This window comes from Strix uralensis, chromosome 13 (assembly GCF_047716275.1).
Source record: "Strix uralensis isolate ZFMK-TIS-50842 chromosome 13, bStrUra1, whole genome shotgun sequence".
Lineage (NCBI taxonomy): Eukaryota > Metazoa > Chordata > Aves > Strigiformes > Strigidae > Strix > Strix uralensis.
The window spans coordinates 497404-520295 of NC_133984.1; the positions used below are offsets into that span (position 1 = coordinate 497404).

At 47.6% G+C, this 22892-nt stretch overlaps 1 protein-coding gene across 3 annotated transcripts in view; it reads right to left on the bottom strand.

Moving 5' to 3' along the window:
- Window positions 1-22892, bottom strand: part of LOC141949222 (rho GTPase-activating protein 20-like) — a 34330-nt gene that overhangs the window by 3882 nt on the left and 7556 nt on the right. Inside the window, exons 1-14 of one of the 3 annotated variants that reach the window (XM_074882559.1) lie at window positions 18544-18562; window positions 15094-15176; window positions 12245-12415; window positions 11518-11667; window positions 9919-9960; window positions 9090-9174; window positions 8122-8199; window positions 7326-7392; window positions 5096-5284; window positions 4462-4637; window positions 3777-3938; window positions 2205-2314; window positions 1115-1304; window positions 378-495 (exon numbers count right to left, since the gene is read on the bottom strand). In XM_074882559.1, the coding sequence (XP_074738660.1) occupies window positions 378-495; window positions 1115-1304; window positions 2205-2314; window positions 3777-3938; window positions 4462-4637; window positions 5096-5284; window positions 7326-7392; window positions 8122-8199; window positions 9090-9174; window positions 9919-9960; window positions 11518-11667; window positions 12245-12415; window positions 15094-15173 (1618 nt within the window). In that variant the 5' untranslated portion in view covers window positions 15174-15176; window positions 18544-18562. Of the gene's footprint in view, window positions 1-377; window positions 496-1114; window positions 1305-2204; window positions 2315-3776; window positions 3939-4461; window positions 4638-5095; window positions 5285-7325; window positions 7393-8121; window positions 8200-9089; window positions 9175-9918; window positions 9961-11517; window positions 11668-12244; window positions 12416-15093; window positions 15177-16836; window positions 16856-18543; window positions 18563-22892 lie in introns of those variants that run through there. The other 2 variants (XM_074882560.1, XM_074882558.1) reach the window with 2 other exon arrangements.

A 22892-nucleotide genomic window follows, 5' to 3' on the forward strand; every position in this document is an offset into this window, starting at 1 on the left:
ACAGAGTTAGCTAACAGATAGTTAACAGAGACCACTCGATCTCTTTCCATTCAACCATTTGGTTTAGCTTAATCTGGAAGAAAAGCCGGCTGGGACATGGCATTGCCAAGGCTACACTAAACCCTTGTGACAGCGGAGCGGGTTGAACAGCGGCCACAGAGAAAGAGCCATCTTCAGGGACACGTCTCAAGTGCTGTACCTCAGCCTTCTGCTTTGCCCTTGCCTCTGCCTGACAGGCAAAGGGAAAACCAAACCCAACTGTTTTTCCATGCTTTTCCTTGGAAGAGACATGAAGGGAAAGCAAACTCTTCTGCACAAGGAGTTTACCTGTTCAAAGATGTTAAACATTTCTGGAAGATACAGCACCACTGACTTACCCAGAGATTCCTCTGAGTTTTTGGACTTCTTTTTGTCTGGTCTTTGAAACAAGGAAGCAATGTCACCTCCAAAAATCTCTCCTGAGTTTTCAATCAGGAACTGCACTAATAAGGCCACCTGGCAAAGACATGAATTTACACAGTCGGTTTCATGAGAATGTAGCCAGCTGTACAAAGCAAGTCAAATCAGTCCCAGAATGGTCCCTTTCCTTTGACAAAGGTGTAATTTCCTACAGAACATTTTGCTGAAGGAGCTGTTAAGAACGTGGCAATGCGACTCTATGAACTACACCTGGGGCAAGAATATGAGCTACATGAACTGGTACAATGAGCCAGGTACAGCACGTTCTACAATTTTCCTTACTATTGGTGACACTTCATAAGCTACAAGCAAGTATTCCTCCCTATGATGCACTGTCATGTTTGTTCCTCACTTTGCCTCTGCAAGTTGGCTTTAGACCCGGCTGAAGTGGCAGTGTCTAACTTCAGCTGCTCCTGTGCTTGCCTGACCACACAGGACGTCCCTCTGGTGAAGCAGCCACAGCTTCCCTTTCCACCCTGGACACACTGAGTAGCTGAATTCCCCTTCCAGCACGGGCACAGCTGCACGGGGGAAAGGATGAAGCCTGGATGCCACTCAGCCAGCGCTGTCACCGGCCCTGTGCCTTCCTCTACGAGTGCCCGTAAGAAGCAGTAGGAGGGGAAGGCGGCGTGAGGCCAAACCCATGAGCAATTACCTTCTTTGTAGACCTGCTCTCCTCTTCAGGCCCAGTGGGACTTGGCAGCCACAGCATATTGGGTGCTATGCAAAGAGCCAGGTTAAGGGCATTCATCTGATTCACGCCGGAGTTCTGCTCAATATGGTGGAGGACTCCAAAGAGATGTCTGAGTAAGATGAAGTTGGCCTCCGGAAGCTGGTTGACCAGACTGTTCAGAGAGTGGGAACAAAGGAAAACAGTGCTGTTCACAAAAATCCGCTCTTCAGATACCAGAAGGTGCTTCCCAATGCTTTTGCCCCCTTTTGCAACCAGTCTGAGACATTCACATTCGATAATAAAGTTAAGACTGTGTCACTCCCCTGAACCAACTTCTGAGAGAGCCACAACTTCACATCCATACTGCCTGCTTGTTCGGTCAGAGCTGGAGGGACCGAGGGATGTGAGTCCAGAGCACGTGGGTAGAGCCCGTGAGGCGCTAACAAAGTGATCTCCCGCAGGGGAGGCACAGAGCTCTGGGCCAGCAGCAGCCAGGCAACGCTGCTGCCCGCGCCCCGTGCTGCAGGACAGCGCAGGGAGCAGGCCCAGGTGAATGGCAGGGCTCAAAAACTCAGCTGAGCCACAGACAAGAAGAGGTCTGATATACTGCACAGGACAGTCCTGCTCAGGGCAGCACCTTCAAGGCAGTAAAGCTGTTTTTAAGGTCCCAGTCACCATCCTGACAGGGCCATTTCTTCTAACTGCCAATATGATGATCAGCTTCATTTTGTGCACATAAGAGAAAAGTTACCATTGTTAAGGCTCTAATTCCCCTAACACTTGTACTACTGGTGGCTTAATTACTGTGCTTTTTCAGTTTGCTGGTTCTGGTAACCTGAACTGGTCGTCAGAAAGGAATTTTCGAATGACATTTTCTGGGGTCGAAATGTTAACAATGTTCATAAAAGACCACCGAAAGGAAAATGTTCTGACCAGTGACTCTGCCATCAGCAATAGCTGTACTGTGGCCTGGAGCATCGCCAGGAGTCTCCCAGAAGATGACGTCTATGCGTAGGGCCATATGATCCCCCGTCTCCCACCAAAAGAAGCTTTTACAAAGGCTTTTACGAACCTTTTGATAGCTTCAATCTTATGTGCCCGATTTTCTGTGTCCACAGCTTCCATCCACAGTCCGTGCATGTCTGAGGATAGAACACTGTCAGGTATATTTCGGAGAAAATCCTGAATTAAATATATATATGCAGAGCAGTCTGGTCAGTTTTGAATTCCTTGTTGTGGTTTCACGATGCATATAGTTACTGTTTATTCATATTAAGCACAAGATAAAACAAGACATGGCACAAACACATTTCTCCTCCCTCCCCACCTCCTCTGGGCTCTCCCCTGGCAGTGCAGTGCCGGCCCGCGGGCCCTGCCGCTCCTCCGCAGCCGGCTGAGCTCTGCTGAGCAGGTAAAGGACTTGCCCCTGAGGCTGTGCATAGTTCTGTTTGAAACATTTCTTAGCTATGAAGACTGATGTTTTTTTTTCTCGGGGGACTGTCCTGGTTTAGCCAGGATAGGGTTAAGTTTCCCCAGCAGTGGGGGGAAGCTCTAGCCGGGTTATTCATATATCATGCTGACGTCACATCCTGGCGCCAGCATGGGAAGAATCGGTGATCACATGGGTTGGCGCAGCCGGTTCTCTCTTTGCTGTATGGGTATATACTTTGCTCTGTTCATTGGTATCACTGTTATTCTTATTGTTATTGTTTGTTGTGTTGCTATTGCACTGTTGTATTAAACCTTTCCTTATATCTCAGTCTTGGGGCTTTGTATTTCACTCCTTTTGTGGGGGAGGAGCAGCGACCGCGTGGTCTCAGACCCGGGCAGGGGCTAAACCACCACAGGGACTATCTAACAACTTAATATATATGTCTTGCATTGGAAAGTGCCTGAATATCCTCCCAGTCAACAGCCTTTTGCATTTGGCCAACAAGAGCAAGAGACGGGGATGTTTTTTGATACTTTAGGTACGTAAATTGTTTTGACGAGATTTAATTGCCAATGCAAAAGACAGGCTTTTTCTTACTAAAACTTGGTCTTATCGCAAGCTGCATCCCCACCCACCACAACCCCTCTACTTGGATTTGGCAGCTGTTCTCCCCCTTGCATGCTGGCCGATTAAAGGTGAAGGCTCAGGGTCTAGATAGCCCGGGCCAGCTCCTCTGAGCACGGCCTGTCTGGGGGCGATGCAGAGCACTTAAATGTCCTCCCACATCTCCCCCAGTCTCCCCTGTGTCCAGAAAGGACACAGAGCATCTGTGCTGCTGCCACCAAAGGGCTTCACGCTACAGCAGTGCAGCATCTGACCTGCTGACTCCAGACTCTGGCACTGTATAGATACTGTGGTTATCCTGGAGGCAGACATCACGATATTGCCTGCTGGAGGCTGTTTTGTACAGGGAGGTGAAAATAACACACTGGCCTCAGGGCCACTACATGTATCTGCAAGTGAAACCGAGCACCACGGGGCCCAGCAGATGCCTCTGTGCACACAGATGGACCAAGTGAGAATGTGCCTTGCTGGAAAATGCTTTCTGCTCCCCCCACAATCTTCCCTACCCATAAAGACTCATTAAAGTTGCTTCCTTAAAGAAGGAAGGTACCCTTAGCCCTGACAGCCGAGTTACTTGGCCAAACATACCGTGATGACAGCAGCAGCCACAAAGACTGACTCTCCATCCACCTGCACATCATCTCCAGAATTCAGCTTCTCTTTCAACTCCTTGCAAGTCTTGGCATTGGCAGAACGTCTGAAAATGCCCCTAGTATAGGGCCCTTTGTGGTACAGCAGGAGCAGCATATCCTAAGAGAAAGTCCAGTTGTACTTAAGAGCCTAACAGTTTACCCTGTTGTCCATGCATATTATACCTCACCCATTATAACATAATTTGTGTAAGACCTAGCCAGTACCAGGAAGAGGACAGACACACAAGAGTTTTATCATGATTTAACCAGAGACAAGAGCCTGTCAGCTAAGCTGCAGGTACAGTTCATGTGGGTATTCTTATCCCGTGACAACTGTGAGCCCAGTGGACTCTTGCAGTGAAGGAGATCCAGGCTGTGTAGCGCGGTCCAGTCCACTGACACTGCCCCTTGTCAGCATGTGATGACCTGACTGGAGACACCCACTGAGACAGGATGGACATAAAGTGGTAAGATTACAGAGGAGAGGGGTGCCCTCACTGCTGTTACTGAGCTAGATCTGATCACAAGCAAATGATGGCCTTCTTCCCCATCCAATCCTCATAAATACCACAAGTGGCTTTAAATCCTGGGCTAAACACATCAAGTTGATGTCAGGATGAACAGTCCAGGCTGCTCCTTACCATGATGGGCTTGGGAAGGATCCCGTCAGGACAGACAGAGGACAGAGACAGGCCGAAGAGCTTCCGTGGGGTGGTGGGCGACTGCGAAGGAGGGCTACCTGTGGGGGTGCTGGTGCTGCGGCGCAGGGCCCAGTCAATCAAGGACTTCTTCCTCTTGGTATGTTTCTGCAGTGACTCTGAAAGAAAAGACAGACCTTCGTTACACACCTGTCTGTGCTTCCTACTGGCCAGTCAGTGATCCACAGTGGAGGCAGAGCTCCCAGCAAAGCCAGGACCTTCTGTCATCGTGTGCTTAGTAACTACCCTGAACAGGGACGGTCAGATAACATACAGCAGTGAAACCACTCGTTCCTCTCAAAACCATCAGCAAAACTCTTATTCAGTCACTGTTCTTCAGGTAAACCTTGCTGTCTGAGCAATGTACGAATGGCTTGCAACTGAAAGCTAATCAAGGACTGAAAGCTAATTCTGAACATTTGCACAGACAAATTTAGCCCCTCTGCAATCTCCTCCTCTTTGCATACGCTCAGGTCAGTGACTCTGGGACACGTGTAGGATGCCAGGAGAAGTTTGTCACTGCCATGGAAAGCAGCACAGTCTCTGCCTGGCTGTAAGGCTCCCCTGCAGCCCCTACCTCTCCTCAGCTGCATGGGAGCTTGGAGCCTGGGCTTCAGGACAAACTGGCACTGCTTTTCCTTTGGGAGCTGATGGAGCAAGGAAGCCTCTGTCCCGTCAGCCAGGAGGGTGTTATTGTTGGTGCCTTGTTGCTGGTCAGCAGAGTCCCGGAGACAGTTCAATGCGATGCTGAAAGGATGTTCGTGCCCTGTTGAGCAAACGGTTGTGTAAGGAGCAAGCAAGGATGCAGAGCTGTGTGAAAACAGCTCCAAACCTGGGCAGGAGGAAGTGCCCAGGCCACATCCAACGGCTCCAACTGCAGCTGGGCCCCTCAGCGATGCTGCTGAAAGCCTCTACTCTGGACTAACAGGGGCCACATCTATGCATATATATGATCATTGCTTTACAAATAAGTTCATCCAATTCAGCCTGGCCGGCCACTCTTCATTAGCAGCTCCCCAGAAGATCATGCAACAAAGCAATATTAACTGTGTTTAAGCCCTCATTAACAGGCTCACGGGCCCCGCTGCACTAACGAAGTGCAGCGAGCGTGGCTCTGTGTAGGAGTCAGTTCACTCTGACAGTCTGGTGTGTACTGGACGAATGCAAAAAGCAAGCATGTGCCATGACGACTTGGAAAACACCAATAAACACCCACAAATAAACAACGGCAGTCGAAAAAGCCCCAGAATAAATAGTCTTACTACAACAACATGGTCTTTGGAGCAAGATCTCTTTAATAAGCCAACATGCATAAACTTCCTTGGAGAGCCTGGGAATGTATTTATTGGGTTATCACTGAAAACACAATGCAGAGTTAATGCAGAGATTACTCGTTCAGTGTAACTAAGCAGTGTTCTATAGGGTCTGAGCAGTGGCTGCATCACTGATACATCTGTCAGAGAAGCAAGCAGCAGTTTAAATGCATCTAACAGCTTTGGTTTAGATGCTGGGTAAATCAGTGTATTTCCTTGCTTCCTCTCTGTCAGACTGTACATTTAATCTTGTATTTTGCTGTCTTGGTTTAGCCAACAATCCACAACTAAATATTATTACTGGAAAATTCCACCTTTGGTGATCTCTGTGATGAATGCTTAACAGACAAAATTCAGTGGTTTATTTGAAAATGCTTCTTGTATTTCTGAATCATCTCCTACAGATCTCCAGCACTCTCCTCCGTTGTGACTGTCCTCAAATCCCTTTACATACATACCTACTTTCCCTCAAGCCTTAGGAGTTTCTAAGACCTAAACACAAATTGTTAAAAAGGAAAGTTTTCAAATAAACAGCCTGCAAAGGCATTGCCTCAAGTGGCCCACGTGTGCTTGTGAGATCAGATCATCACGGGATTAAGGTGGCAATTCAGAGGACAGTAACGTTAAGGTGCCGTATGCAACAAATTTGGTTTTTAATATGACATGACATCTTATGTGGAAAACAGTTTCCTTATTTGTGAACTGAAACGCAATGAAAACTAAATAAATACCAAAAAAGTAGGATAAACATGTTAGCTTCCTAACTAGGGGCTTAAAAGTCACCAATGATCCATCTAAAAGTTCTGCTTCTTTCAGCTGCCAGAGTGTTTTCCTCTAGACCCAGCATGTTCTTGCTGAATGACCACCGAGCTGCAGCGACTTGTTTTGCTTCTGATGGAGCCCGAAGGCAAAGAGCTCAAGAGGTGTCAGGGGCTGCTTTGTGTGAGGGACATCCCTGGACGTCTCCACCATGGCAGCGAAGTTGGGCTGAGGCTGCTCCAGACCGCAGGTGCTGGCTGTGAGGAGAAGCCTGCACAGCTGAGCAGGAGGCTGAGCAGCCTTCACATACGCAGCCCTGCAAGCTCATACCAGCAGCCCTGGGCATGGGACTGGGCTTCGAGGCGTGTCCTACCCTTGCATCACACCCACTGCATAGGCCAGCCTAAAAATCTCCCTTTCATTTGGAGCATGTGGTGAAAAATGTCACAGGCTCCCATCCAGAAATGCAGAGATTTGCTTGGGAAAGGGAGGTGTGTGTGAAGATGTTCAAAGACGCCACCATCCGCTGGTTAAACATGGATTCTGAGACCATAAAAGCCAAGTGACATCTCACATCAGCTTGATGTGACATCTCACACCAGCAACAGTCCCCCGACCATTGCTTTTTTAAGTGGAGAGTGCAATGTTTGAGGTGTTTCTCTGCCACACACACCAGTACCATTTATCACTAGTTCCTGTGGTGCCAGGATTGAGGGAAAATGGAAGAGCTCTTACCAATAAGAGGGTAAGCAGGGTCATCTTTTCCCGAGATCACCCAGAGGTGGTGTTCACTTGTCCTGCCCTGGTGGTTGAGGAACAGAGAAGAGAAAAATATGAGGTGAAGGGGGCCAGGGTGAGGGTCCACAAGGTTGTACTCCACTCAGACAGCAAGAGACAGCAACAAGCGTCCGGAGAGGCTGAGGAGCCCGACACGCACAGCTGTCTCCAGGACAGCCAGCAGGCCGGGAAGGATGGCGCTCAGGGTCATCCTGCCCGATACGGAGTGGAGGGGGAAAGGTTCAGGAGAGAAAAAGGCTGAGAGCCAGCAGGATGTAAACCAACATGACGGTGGTTTCCCAGACTATTTTAGCACTGTGTTCCACAACCTTCCTTGGTATTAAACTACAGGAACATTGTCAAAGCTACCTGTCAAAGACTGGGATGGGAAAGGCTGGGCCACTGCAATGGGCAAGGCCCATCTGATAACACCACTGATTCATTCAGTATTTCATGGCTACATTAATAATCCTTTGACAAGCTTGGCTAATGCTGGATCGCAAGCACTGAAGTCCTCTGAAATCCAAAGGACTTTATTATACAAGGATTGAATTTAATGTAGGCATCTAAGCACGTCTGTGTTTCTAATTCTTGGCACCCACACAAATAGATTCATCTTGCAGGCCACAGAGTATTAATGCCTTACTGGTTAGGTTCAGCACATCTAGACTTCTCCACAGCTGCACTGTCCTGTAAACCAGACGTTGCCAGCTTCCTTAGCTAAGATCGGGCAGACTATGCAACTGCCACTTACAGGAAGTCCAAGCTGCAGAAGGGCCTTCTTCATCACACTCTCTGCGGTTTCCACATTGGAGACACTGACTGCAGCAGTCTGGAAAGGAAAACAGAGAAAATACAGGAAGCTAATAAGGAGGCATGAAGTTTGGTTGTAGTTTCTTGTAGCTTGAAAATCTGGATAAAATGTCACTCATCTGTCTGTTGACTGTCTTCACTAAATGTTCACGGTTAGAAAAGTTGTACTAATTTGAACTACGCTGGCATCATTGTTAAGGGTGATGGCTATACATTGTGAAAACTGTTCCATCACGGGGTTATTATACCATCCAAACATTTCATCTGGTAGAAATCACAGGAAGTGGGTGATGTTCAGATGCTGTATTTGATCCCATCAGTATTTGACTGATAGTGGTGCCACTGCCACTCCAAGGGTGCACATGGCACAATGTTAATAAACCACGAGTGTTTGGGGTCGCTCCCTGAGAGAAGAGTCCCCAGGAGCTCAATGTGACCCACCAAGCTTGGCACGAAGCCTAGGAATATACGCTATGAATATGAAGAGACTGGGACACATTCCAGGAAATTAATTCGGGAGAACACACCGGTGACTCTTTCATGATCAATATCCTCAACTTATTGCACTGAAAATGGGAATGACTGGGCACTCAACCACAAACCATCACCAATTATGAAGTGATGCAGAAGGAAAAGAGAAAAGAAGCCAGAGGCCAAGAATAATCTTAAGAATTAACTGCTCTTTGGTAAGGGTCTGGCTACCTCCTGATTTCCCAAACCAAAACTCTCTGAGTGGGCTTCCAGTGGGAAGGATGCAGCTGCTCAGATGCACACCCTCTAAAACCTTTACAGCTGGGACTTGAATTTTAAACAGCGATAGCAGCAGCAGCACAGCCCTCCATTCCCACCCCTACCCCATAGACCTCCACGTAACATTGGTCTGATGAGCAGGTTCTTAGCTTTACTTACAGAAGAACTGTTGTCAGCACCCAGCACAAAGATCTGAAGGGTTAGATTCTTCAGATATTCATTCTGTTTGACCTCATTGATATGCCTGAAAGTCAAAGAAAGGGAGAGGGAATATAATTTCCCAACCAAACTTGAGAAGGACTCTAAGATTTCGATCCAAGAGGTCCAAGGGACCTGCTCCTTGGCACTATAATAAATACGGATTCATTACGACAGTTACAATAGCATGCAATGTTCATAGTGTGGTCATGTGCTCTTACTGGCTTCTTTATCTTTCCTGAGGCCCCAGACTAGCGAAACCCCACATGGCACTACTTTAACACAGATAGATGCATCTGACATAACACCTTCCAGCATCCTTAGGATTATTACTGTTCTCCACAAATGAGAATTCTTCCCCTCTCTGTAGCTATATAAACACTTCTGCCTGTCAGTGGAAACAACATATAAAAACATAACATGAAAAAGAAACAACTGTAGCCTCTAGATGCCACAAAATACAAACTTTAGTTTGAATCAGAAAACATCTGAAGAATCAGTAACACCTGTGACATTTTCACAGTGGTTAGCAATGTCAGCCTCCAGCTCCAAAGGAAAAATGGTGCTCCAACAATGTTATCTTCTAGTGGATTTCATCTTTTCTGGACTGTTAACACCAATGTTGCTTTCACCCAGGGGCTTCTACATTCAGGTTTCAAAGGTGGATTTTTCAAACAGTAGCTAGACAATGTGCTGAAAATCAGACGGCAATTTGACACCTAGCATGACAAATTTCTCTGAGGACTGTACAGGAACCACCCAGGAGGAGGATGAAAGGAGGGTCACTTACCACAGTAATGCTGACAGCCATCGTTCCTTCACGTCAGCTGAGCTGAAGATAAAAAGGGAGGCAGATCATCAAACAAGTGCTGAGTGGGTAACAGCCTTTGGAAACTCTACCCAGTTTTATTTATATATAGCTGTAAGTCAAAGTTCCTTCCTGCAAAGCCCTGGAACAAAAGCACAGTCCTTTCCTGCTTCTGTCCTATTTTAACAAATAACAAAAATAATAGTAACAAAAAAATCCCAGAAACAAACTGGACTACATTTCCTGCCCAGGATGGTGAGCGTTCAGATAAGGGACAAATATCTTTCTGTGATGCTGGAGTTAACTCATCTTCTGAGCCCTTATTATCTTTGCAGTGACCTTTAATTGCTATTTTCTTTCTCCTATTATTTCCTTCCCAGTGTCTGCTGTTCCTAGAAGCTTCTGCTGCCAACATGGGTTACCCAGGTCTCAGCAATGTGAAGGGAATGGAACGGCCGTTGAGTTTGGACTAAGACACAATCAGCAGCTGCATGTCGGAGCACGAATCCTGACCAAGGATGTATCACCCAGGACAGACCATCCTGACCCTTGGAAATGATGACACAGTGTGCATGAAACCACGGTATGGTTCCTGTTTCTTTTTCCACCAAGGCAGCTGTCCCCAGAGGGAAAAGCTTCAGGCCAGCTCAGCCCCTCCTAGCTGTGCCAGCAGAGCCCCCGAGGACAGAGCGACCCTGGAAGACTGCTGACCTCTCTGCTCTGCAAGAGAGTATGAGGCAGAGGTGCCTAAGCCAGCAGTGGCCTGAGCTCCCTGTGGACATACCAGCTCCAGACTCAATCTACCCAGGCTAGACTGAGCTCCAGGTAACAAAAAGCTCACCTCCTTTTTGGTGAACCTTATTAGCTCAGGCACAACGTTGGGACAGCCTTCGAGATGGCGTTTGGACACGAATGGGCTACTCTCTAGCCTGCTCCATACTCCCCTGCATTTCTGCTTTTGGGGTTAGCAAGGGCTAAGCAAGCTCTGGACTGTGCTGCTTGTGCAGACCCATCTTGAAGAACCTTTCCATTTTACAGCCTGTTGCTGTGGGCTTGGGACACCTGCAGACAAATGCAGGAGGAAGGTTTGCCCACACGGGGTGGATAAAGGACTTAATCCTGGCACAAGGCCATCTGGCACTTTTCACTGACATAACTAACCTGTCCTCTGTAATGAGAAATTCTCAAACTAGGGCTAATCCCTGACAGAAATGGCTGCTGACAGGTGCGGAAACAACACGCTCGTAGGTTACGTGATGGCACGAGCTGGTTTGCTACAGCAGATTTGGTTGTGATGTTCCAGGATGCTCTGCAGCAGGGTTAGCCCTTGCTATAACAATGCTCACAAGGGTTGGTCCTCTGAAAGGCTCTCAGGGACCAGACGGCAGATATCTGTCTAAGGTGACTGTCTCCCAACATCTAAGTTTTTACCACACTGCCTGAGTGGAAGTGCTCTACTCAATGGGGACAAGGGTTGTGGTAGAGTTCAGGGCTCTAGCCTCAGTCCTTGTTTTGCTTGACACAGGGGAGACTCAGGCAGCTGCCAGGCTGCAGAGGGAGGTCTGGTGTCTGACGAGATACCTGAAGGTGACAACATAGTTGGTGGTAGGCCAGCCGATGACAAACGAATTCTCAGGACCCATCTTTTTCTCTGTCACTTCGCTGAGACAGGTGCCAGTCCACACTTCACTCAGATGCACCTGCTTTTTCAGCTTCAGGCTGGAGGAGGATCTGCAATTCAAATTACAGATTTCTTAGGCCAGATACTAACATCTAGACCTTCAGAGTCTGGTCGTGCTACCTTCCAGTCACGTGGATGCAGTGACAGCAACAAGTCCCCCAAAACTAGATGTCTAGGCATGTGAACGCACTACCAGGGAGTTTTGGGGGTGGTGCCTGCAGTGGGACAGCTGTGGCTTAGGGCAATGTGATCCACTAGAGCCCCATGCAGGTAATGGTGATTTAGGCTAATTACTGTCTGTGCATTAGACTGAAGTCACCTAAGCTGTTAATTTATGTGTGGCAGAAGTAGCCAGACCAGGAGTCAGTCTTCTGTCCTTACTGCCTCCTGTCCTCATGCTATTTCTCCAAGAAGCCGCATAAGTGAAAGGGCAAAACAAATTAGACAGCCTTTTCCTTGAGGAAAATGGTGCGAAACATTAATACCAAGAAGAATTTCTGGAGGTGGAAGGGGGAGATGCCACATTTTAGATCCACATTTGTAAAGAAGAGTTGTTTTGATGCCTTCTCCACAAACAGCTTCAACAGCACATACCAGGGAGAAGGAGTGAGTGCGAATTCCTCTTACTTGGACTTGGCAATGACCAGCACATCACTGAACAAGATCAGATGTCTTTCCTGGGTCTGCAGGCCCACGGTTAGCTGTACTCGCTCGTCCAGGATGAAAGTGGAGCCTGGGCTGCTGAACACCCCACTTGGCAGCCCATTGTCCGAATGGGAAGAGGAAAGGGTAGTTTCCCTGCAGGAGGAAGAAAAATCGCAAGACTTTGTCAGAAGCTTTTCTCACAGGGGTTTGTGACTGGACACAGGCTCTTTCGGAACAGCCCGACAGCCCCCTGCTGCTCCCAGCACTGCCCCTATTGCTCTCAATTATGAACTGCAACTGCCTGCCTCTGCCCAATCAATTTTACCAGCCTCAGACAGATGGAAAATGCCCACCCCAAATCTGGGGAGGTTAAGCTGCTGAAATATTAGTTTCTGAGTAATCTCTCACTCAGGTAAAACACTTACTTCCTGCACATGGGTGTGAGCTGTTACTCGAGTTGAACACAGAAACCCATGGCACTGCTCAGCCTGGCATGGAGAGGGACTGCCATTTCTGTGCATGTCTTCCACCCGTACTGAACTGCTTGTCAATGCAGGGGCTGTAGCACAAAGAAAATGGACTGCACGCACTCATCCAGTTCCAGCCATCTGTTTCTGGCTTGTCTGGCTGCAATCCAGCATTTGTTTCTACTGAGATTGATACAGGTGCTTGCCATTTCCAAAAAAACCTGGTGGTTTTTGCATGTTGACTGCAGTCAACAAACCAGATCCCTTCTCTATGCTCTCCCCAGCTGGAAAAGCTCTGCCAAGTGCTAATCTCCCCTCCTGCCTCTCAGCACCCTCCCAGAACACTGTCTCAGCACTGCCCCTGGCTCTGGTCAGCAGTGCTGGCAGTACGGTGGGTCCCACCCTCATTGCCTGGGTCTGCCCCTGCTCTGCAGGTGGCCTGTGCTGAAGGAACAAGCGATCGTTCTTTGCTGAGCCTTGTTCAGAGACCGTGTTCACGTGCCCGACCCTGACTGCGTTAACTAACATCTGAGACATGGCCTTAGATTTATGCAGAAAGGAGAAAACCAGAAATCCTCCTGTCTCTACGAACAGACAAAAATGTGTTTCTTGCCTGCAGGCAAGGATGCATGCGGAGGAGCTTTACCTTCCATCTACCCCTCAGCAATACTACTCTAGTCTGAAGGAAGTCTCTACGCAAACAAATGGAAAACCACATGAGCTTTAAGGGTAGTATTTTTGACGTTGTTAGTCGTAACTCAGTTTCCACTGGCCTCATAACTGAGCTCTGTGGATTTCACGGGAGTGAGGTTAAAGCTAACCAGTAGCTGCTTTTCTAAAATCATCCCCCAGTCACAGGAACACCCGCACTCCTGCAAGCAGAAATTCCTTCTTCCCTCCTTTCCACTCCACAGCCACCAACAAGCGAATTCTTGGCTTATGCATCTGTTGCCTCTACAAGTGAGAAGCTAAATCACCTTTAAACTTGATTTTAAAAGCTCTCCATGTGCGTCAGTTGAGCAGTGGGAGCCACACCATCTCACAATCTCAGCAGTGGATTTCCTAAAGCTGGAGGAGTTACACAGCTTTGTAAACACAACACAGGATAGCAAAAAAATCTCATCAATACTCTGGTGGCCTAAGCAAAGATGGCATTGTACCAGCTCCAGCCAGAGCAATCCATCACGAGAAATGTTTAAAGCTTCCCTCCCTCACGGGATATTCTCCAGCCAAATAAAGTCAAGAATTTGTTTCTCTTTACTTTTTTTTAGTGCAATTTAGAAGGGGGTGGGTGGGAATGACAAATAAGCCACATAACTTGGTCAGAAGACAACCAAATGAAAATCAGTCCTGCACTTTATTTTAAATGATCCTACAACACTGACCCCACACACTTGTTTCAGAAAAGCAGGAACTTAAACACCGTTTCTTGTACCTGATTTTACTTGGGTGTCTGCACTGTGTGATATTGTCCAGATGTATTTATACTTGGATATAACAGGCATCAGATGTCTAGTCCTAGTATAGAATCACAGAATCATTCAGGTTGGAAAAGACCCTCAGGATCATCAAGTCCAACCCTCAGCCCGACTCTACAAAGTTCTCCCTTACACCACATCCCCCAACATCTCATCTAAACAACCCTTAAACACATCCAGGGATGGTGACTCCACCCCCTCCCTGGGCAGCCTATTCCACTCTCTGACCACTCTTTCTGTGAAACATTTTTTCTTAATGTCCAGTCTGAACCTCCCCTGTTGCATTTTAAAGCCGTTCCCTCTTGTTCTGTCACTAATCACCTGTGAGAAGAGACCAGCACCAACCTCTCTACAACGTCCTTTCAGGGAGCTGTAGAGAGTGATGAGGTCTCCCCTCAGACTTCTCTTCCTCAAACGGAACAGTCCCAGCTCCCTCAACCTCTCTCTATATTATCTGCATTGAAAATAACCAGCCAGCCTTGCATGGTGGGTTGATCTGAGCTGGCTGCCAGACCCCCAGCCAGCTGCTCTCTCACTCCCTCCCAACAGGACAGGGGGAGAAAATAAGATGGGAAAAAAAGAGGAATTCATGCACTACTTCCCATCAGCAGGCAGATGCCCGGCCTCTGCATGGGAAGCTGGGCCTCAGCACACATAGTGGTTACTTGGGAAGACAAATGCCATAATGCTAATGTCCCCTCCTCATCATCCTTTCCCTCAGCTTGTATTGCTCAGCACCATGCCATTCCAGTAACAAAGAAACTCTTCCTTAACTGTCCACAAACAAATTGCCTTCAACACCGTTAAATGAATCTGAAAACCAGTTTGATTTTAGTCCGTATAGGCAGAAAGGCAGAAAAAGGAGTCAGAAAGGTACTTCCCCTACCTGGAATGGTACTTTGACTTGCCGAGAGCTTTAGTAATGGCAGAAGGGGTAGATCGTCGTCTTTGGACTATGGGCTTCATCTTCTGCAAGACAAAAAGATGTTCCAGTTAGCCGCCTTGGAAGCAGCTCTTCTCACTGCACTCTACAAGTTCTCTTTTTATCTAGTTAACACTCATGAAACCTCCACACCAAGAGCCATGATCTGTGCTTTCAGACACCTCCATCCCCTTCCTTATTGTTAAAACACTTGTCAACTCTCACATTTATGTGGGATGCTTAAAACTTTCCTAACTTGAAAAGCTTCCAGTTTTCACAGCCAAAATGCAGAGAAAAAAACCCACAGGCTGAAGGTCAGGAAAAACTTCCTAACACTCATGCTATGGAAGAGTTTGTTAAGGAAAGGTATAGAAAACCAATTTAAAACTCTAGTGGACAAAGCTATGAACAGCATATAATACTGTAGGGAGCCCTATTTTATGGGCTGAAGAAATGGATGAGGTTATTTAGCAGATTTTTCTCTATCTTCATTTTCTATGACTCACAGATTCAGCAAATAGACTGTTATTAGGCCCCTCTCCAGGCAGTGTAACCTCAGGACACCTGTATCTTTGTCAATGGCTCTTGCTTAATAAGCATGGAGAAATCTGTCCCATGGCTCATTTCTAATTTCAGCATTTGCCTGTATTAGAGCTTTAAGTGAAGATTAGATTTTGCTGAGAATTATTGATCTTTTGACTTCTGAACGTATCAAAATATGGAATATCATAAGAATAAAAGAAACCAGGATTGCTGGTTGAGGAGAGGTCCTACGGAGAAAGCGTGTCCCTTTTATTGACCATATACTTTTCAAACTCTGTGCCGAATGCAGAACTATTTGTTGGATGTGAGCTCATTAGTCCCATCTCTGAGTACACGATGCTATTACAGCTCAGTACCTTACAACCACATTATCGCGACATTCTTACAATGTTAGAGGAAGGTATTGTCCTCATTTCACTGATGGAAAGGCCAAGAACAAAGCGATTACAGTGAATTTGGGTGCCTGGTGTTCAGCACATTGGACTGGGCTTTTCTGAGCAGACAAAGGTTGGCTGCGGGGTTGGTTTGAAACACTCTTCCTGCTCGCTCTCGCTGGAGCTACAGGTGCTCGGCATGGCTGTAAGTCTGTCTCCAGGAACCCCAGAAATTAAGAACAAGGGATTAGTGACCACTTCAAAAGCTGGTGAAAGTGATTTACCACACTTCAGAAAGGAGATCTGTGGCAGAGGCTGGGGTGGAGTCCAGCTGCCAGGGAAGGCACACTCCTCCTCACGTCCCGTTTCATTTAAAATACACCTTTGAATTCTGTGACAAAAGACCAGGGAATTCTAAAGGCAAGAGCTCTCTACAACACAGACTCCTGATTCATTGCCTGATCAGGTCCAGCCCTCCAAAGCACAGATGACCTCGTGAAAAAGAGTGCATGATCATGTAACTCAAAGTGGGAGTGGGACTGCAAGTGCAATAAAGCAATTTCCTAACTCATGAATACTCAGCTTTGCAACATCCATAGTGCTCTCTAAGTAGACTCCCTGAGTACGTGTGCATATATATGTAGACAGTGACAGATAGATGGCAATTTCTCCCTCATTCCCTGATACAACCTTGCCAAGCAAAGATCTGTCTTCGCAAGTTTCACAGAGAGGACTACATAAAAATAACATCAGCTCAAAAATGCTTGTTTTAAAAAAAGAGGGTCCCTACCAAAACAGAACATCCGGCTTTCAGAGGTGCCTTAATAGGGTAAAATGTTCCTACAAAACACAGCACAGCAAAGCCTCAGTCATGCGGTATCTCAGGAGAGGATGGGTGCGGTTGCCTGGTGGCAAGGTCACAGCAGCACGCAGGGCGATCGGATACATCTTTGTGCCAGGGCATTGTAGTAACATCTTGAGCGGCACTGTACGAAAGCCTTGCACATGATAGTATCTTCTGTGCCAAAGAATCCTACAGCACATAATAACCTTACTGTACGTAAAGCACTATTTTAGCCACCCCAAAACTAGTCTCCTCTGTGGTACAATGTGGTAAGGAGTGCCAATGACACACATGATGTGAGTGTGGTGTAGAAGGACATTTTACTCAGAGTAAATTTCAGGGTGGATATCAGACAGTCCGCACCGGTGGATTTCTTCTCCCGACCGTTCGGAATGGTTTCAAGGCTGTATCTGAACGGTGCAGCAGTGCCTTCCGAGAAGCCTCGTCTTTGCCCACCCATTGCACTTCTCCAGCGGAGTCTGAGGACCTGTTCACTGGCACTGCTTCCAGCAGGCACTGGGCTACCTGTGGGAATCTCACAAAGACATAACTCTGGGTTTCCAGTGAGACGCTGTGACTACAGGACACAAGGTAATCCCCACACGTGCTATCTCCAAATCAAATACGGGTATCATCCGTTGCCCAGAGGTCCAGTTGCCTGATGCCAAACAGACTCCAGGCAAACCAGAAAACTGCCTTCCAAGCCCTCAGCCAAAGTCTCTTTGTCCCTAGCCAGTCAGGAGTCCTTGGCAGGACATCACTGAGGTGATGGCCACAAGATCACAGGAGTGGCATCTTACTGAGGGAATGGGACACAACTAATTGGCATCATTTCACAGTTAACATACTAATTTGCATATTTAATAGAGCAATAATAAATTGTTCTGCCTTTGGTTTCAGTAGCCTTGCGAGGTAAAACAGTTCCCTGCGTGGGAGACCCTCGCTGTATACCTCATTTTAAACAATTCTGGTCTGCAGGGGCTCACCCATGTAAATGATGTTTCCTTAAGAGGCTGCTGGACAAGGAGAGTCTCCGAACACCTTGAGTGTTCTTCCAGTGCCACTAAAATGTGCTCTAAATCCTGCATGCTTCTAAGGTCTACAGTTTTATGGTTTTCTTGCAAAACACCCCTTTCATCTCCCTACACAGCAGGAACACCACAAGGCCTCTGTCTCACGCCGGAGCTCTCCGGAGCAGCCGCAGCGCCTGGGCCCTGCCACCCCTCAGCAGCAGAGCTGGCAGGGCTCGTCAGCGTCGCCCAGCCCTTCCCACGAGCACTGCCTGGGGATGGAGGGGGCCTTCGCTCTGCCCCTCCATCTCAGAGCCAGGAAGAGCCTCAGCTGGGAGTCCAGCTCACGTTAACCAGGCACTGGAATCAGAGAACTGCCAACGGGACGCGTGTAATCTCTGTGCTGTTTTGATGCCATGGAAACAGATACTCGTTTACCCAACATACTCTGAAAGGGCTTGAGCACTTGCAACTCTCTGGACCGTTTTTGTGCATTACTCATCTCTGAGCTGCCAATTTTAGCTGTGTATTTCTTGGCACCGGGAAGGTTGTGAGTCTAATACCCCTCATTCCAAACCCATGTATGGCCTACACTATCGGCTCGGCTGGCCAGCATGAGCGGGTTTTTTTTCCCCCCACTGACCTCTGCAGTTGAATGTTATTCTTCAGATAGTTAAGGTGGGATGGAGCCGAAAAATGACGACACCTGCTTAGAAGAGGGTGGATTTTCCTCCTGTCAAGAGCTGGTCAAAGCTTGCAATGACTGGTGCTGGAATGCTGCCATTTGGTTAAGTTCACATTCAGAAATGAAAGCAACATTTTTTTTAATAGTGTAATTTTCCTGCAAAACATAAATTGAAATATTTGTTTCAGAAACATTGATGCACTGTGTCTTCAAAACCTCCATGTGTTTTCTTCGACTCTAGCAGCTGCTGCAAGTTGACAGGAGCCAAGGGGCTGGCTGGCTCGGCCACCTGTAAGGGCCAGGTTGCAGGACCACCTGCACAGAAAGACGTGGCAGATCCACAGGACTTTGAGTTTCTGGGTTAATCCATATGATAGAGCTGCTGCAAAGCTGCAGACCATGGGGCTGGGTGGGTAAGCTGGCATGAATCCAGGATGTGTTCCAGTGGAAAATTGCCTGGCAGGAAGCTTTAAGATCCTGTGTGGCAGGAAGAGTTCCTACAGAGCCCGCCCTCCATTTTACTGGAAGACTCTTTCAAAGCAATTCAGACTTCAGACCTGACACTGGACTGGCTTCCAAGTACCCAGGGGGGTTAAAAGCAGGAAGATCAAATATAGGGAGAGGGTTAATTTAGATCTACCCTTATTCTCAGAATCCTGACATTTCACCATGAGTTCTCTGCATGATACTGAGTGGAGCGACCCTACCAACGCGCCACTAGCATGGCTGCAGGCACCAGCTCACACATCCAAGAGAAATTTACTTCTCCCAATGCTCTTAACTCCACGTTCTGTTACTCATTTATGTGAAACATTTGGCTGTCAGTGTCATTCTCCCCATGTTAGACAAACAGTCCACTTTCTAGCTGTGAAGGTGGTGAAAGGGTAACATTCTTTAAAAAAAAACCCCTGTATTTTTATAAACATGGGCTCTGAATCAATTCCATGCTGACATTCAGATCAGTTAGGGAGGCTTATGTTGCTAAAGGCCCAGTCAGAGAGCGCAAAACATGGGCCGCAATGTCTTTGATTAGTTGGAGCATCAGATTGTTCAGAGCTAATAACACTGATGTTATTCTCATTCTTGGATGAATCTTGTGAAACACTCTCTTCCTACGAATGCTCTCATCACAGTACTGGTATGTTGTGTCAGAGCAGGTAGCAATCACTGCTATTAATCAACTGAACCCAGTAAGGGCACATTTTTCAGTGGTCTACTGCAACAGAGCAAAAGTTACTGTATAAATGTAGAACGTGGTTATTTAACTCTCAGACAACATTCAAAAAAATACTTAAGAATCCAGTTAAGAGTACAGAAACAATTAACCGATCGCCTGGGCTTGGATCCACCCACGTGAAAACAACTGCTGTTGCTCTTCCATCCAGTAATGAGTATTTATGTTAGCAGTGGCATTCCTACAGAAGTATCTTAATGAGATAATGTGAGACACTTCAGTCTCCTGATCTGGTACATCTCTTGTTTATGTGAGCAAAGGATGCTCTTACAAAGGGCCTCTACAAGACTGCGGTTGCATTTCTAGTTAGAAAACCCAATTAGAGAGAGACAAAGAAAGAGAAGGGGAAATTGTTCACTGCATAAAAAGAAATGGGGCATGTGGTGGTTTAGCCTCTGCCGGGGTCTGAGACCACGCGGCCGCTGCCCCTCCCCCACAAAGGGAGTGAAATACAAAGCCCCAAGACTGAAATAAGGAAAGGTTTAATACAACAGTGCAATAGCAACACAACCAACAACAACAATAACAGTAATAGTGATAGCAATGAACAGAGCAAAATAGCTACCAAATACAGCAGTGAGAAGCACGATGTACAAAACCACGAGTGCACCAAGCTCCCGCTACAGGAAAAAGTGTGACCGGCCAGGTTCGCATGGTATCTGAATAACCCGGCTAGAGCTCCCCCCCTACTGCTGGGGAAACTTAACCCTATCCTGGTTAAACCAGGACAGGGCATTAAGCTACACAAACTGAAAACAACTGGGCTTGCCATTTTATATTGATTTGCACTTAAAATGAGTTTAGGGAAAGAGCACTTGCTGTCTCCTTCTCCTCTTGTTCCCAGTCTTCATCTGCCACTCGAGAAACTACAAATTTGAATGTGGCCCCATGACCAGGAGCAGTTTTAGCGGGGGTTCCAAAGGCTGCTGTCCTGCAGGCATTCCCCCCTGGCCCGAATGGGAAATCCACTGCAGGAGCCTCAGTGCCACCTCGCTGGGAGGCAGCCTCAGCTGTGCCTGCCTGCCCTGCCTCTCACCCAGATGTGCTGTGCCACTCTGCCAGCCTGATCCTGGGTGATACTGCCCTGAAAAGCTACACTCCATCCTACATTGAGCCACCAGCTACTAGAGTAACAGGAATAATTACTGGTGGAGCACTAGTGTGAAACGTTTGCTGAGTAACAGAGCTGTTCAAGCATTAGATGTCTTTAGGAGACATCCAGAAATCGTGCTATGCCTAAAAGTGTAATCTCCATTAGTGCAGTGCCTACTGACTTTTGACACCAGGAACGCTGTGAGCAGACGCGCTAGCAGGGCCTGTGCTGCATGCTGGAAGGCAGGTAACTGAGGGAGTGAGTCTGCAGATGCACACTCGGGAGATGACAATAGTCTTGACAGATGGATTAGAGAAAGGGGGAGCAGGTTTCCCAAGGGATCTCCCACGTCTGTCCCGTGCTTAGTTTCCCCCAAGTCAGAGTGCATAAGAATACTGCGAGTGTAAGCACTGCAGGAGCTGGCTTGGCCAGAAGGCACACAAAGTCTCAGGGTGGAGGGCTGGACACGTTGCTTTTCCTGTGCAATTCGGAATATTTCCTGTAACAACTTCACCTCCCAGTCCTTATGGTGACAGCGAGGGCCTCATTTTGAGAGAAAGCCAGAGCAAAAAGTGTACCGTGTCTGTTTTGATGCCTGGCCCGCTGCACCTCTAGCAGTGCTACTCACAGACACAGGCTCCACGCTCTCTGCCTCTCAGCAGTGCGGCTGTATAGGCAAACTCACACCTCTGTCAGATATTCCACCCCGAGGCACCAGACGGGCCTCCTCCCGCTACGCGGAACAGGCAAGAGAAGATGAAGCAGGCTACGGCATCCAGCTCAGGTGCTGGCCCGCCAGCTGCGCTGCCAGGTCTCCCACCCCAGCCCCAGGAATGTTTGCAGCAGCTGCAGGAGCAGATCCACACGCTGTGCTGTGACACCACCCCGCTCCCAGGTCCCTGGCAGCTGCCACGCCAGCACCCCTGAGGGATGCGAGGCCTTCGTGGCTGCTCTAGAGACATTTCGGCGCAGGTGAATAAGGGAAGAGAAGCCAACTCCACGTGTCTAGAGGAATGCCCAGCACTGTACATGCCCCTGAGCAGCTGGCCAGCTGGGAAGCTCTATCGATTGGGACCACGATTACCCACCAGCGGACTGGCACGGGCTGCTTCTGAGACAGCGGTGGCCTTACCAAAGTGACACTCTGCATCTCCCTCCATATAACTATTGTGCTTTCCAGCTGATGGGCTCTAAACCACATTACAGTCATTATTCAACTAAGCCCTTCCTTACTTTTATATCATACATCTCTACTCCAGATTCGAAGTGACTTCTTGGGAAATGGAGAAACTGAGGCTCAGAATGAAGATTTAAGTAACATGCCCCTGGCAGTGCAGAAAAGTAGTGGCAGAAGCCAGGCCTTTGTTCTGGAGAGGGCTAAGCTAGGTGTTCTTTCTCCTCCAAACACAAGGTATAACCTCCTGGAGTCATTATTGTGACATTTTCATTGCAAAAACAAGACCTCCAGTTCTTTCCCCAGAATGTTATCCAAAAGCACAGACAGACCCAACGACATCTGTCAGCAGACAGAATCAGAGCAGATCAAATCTCATGGAATATTATCAGGAATTCCTGATATCTAAACATTTGCCATCATCTACCTGTCCAAAGAAACAGGTCTGTTTGCTACCACTGGGGCTACAAGAAGCTTTTCCACAACAGGGATGACTCATCCCACCTAATAAGGAGCAGTATTAACTGCTCACGCAGCCCAATTAACACTACGCTAACTGCCCTGTGCCTCCTGCCACCCTGAGACTGGCAGTCCATTCTGTTTTCTGGCTAATGCAACCCTGTTTCCATCCATCCAGCCTCATTTTTCCATATTCCTTCATGTTAGGCAAGGACATGTGTGTGTGTCCATCTATATTTTAATAGCTCGCGCTACTTCACCTTCCACCGGGTGAAAATTCAGTGCCCAGAACAGAGGAAAAGAAGTGCAGCTGTTTTAGGAGCTCTTTGGGGTGAATTTTGCCAGCA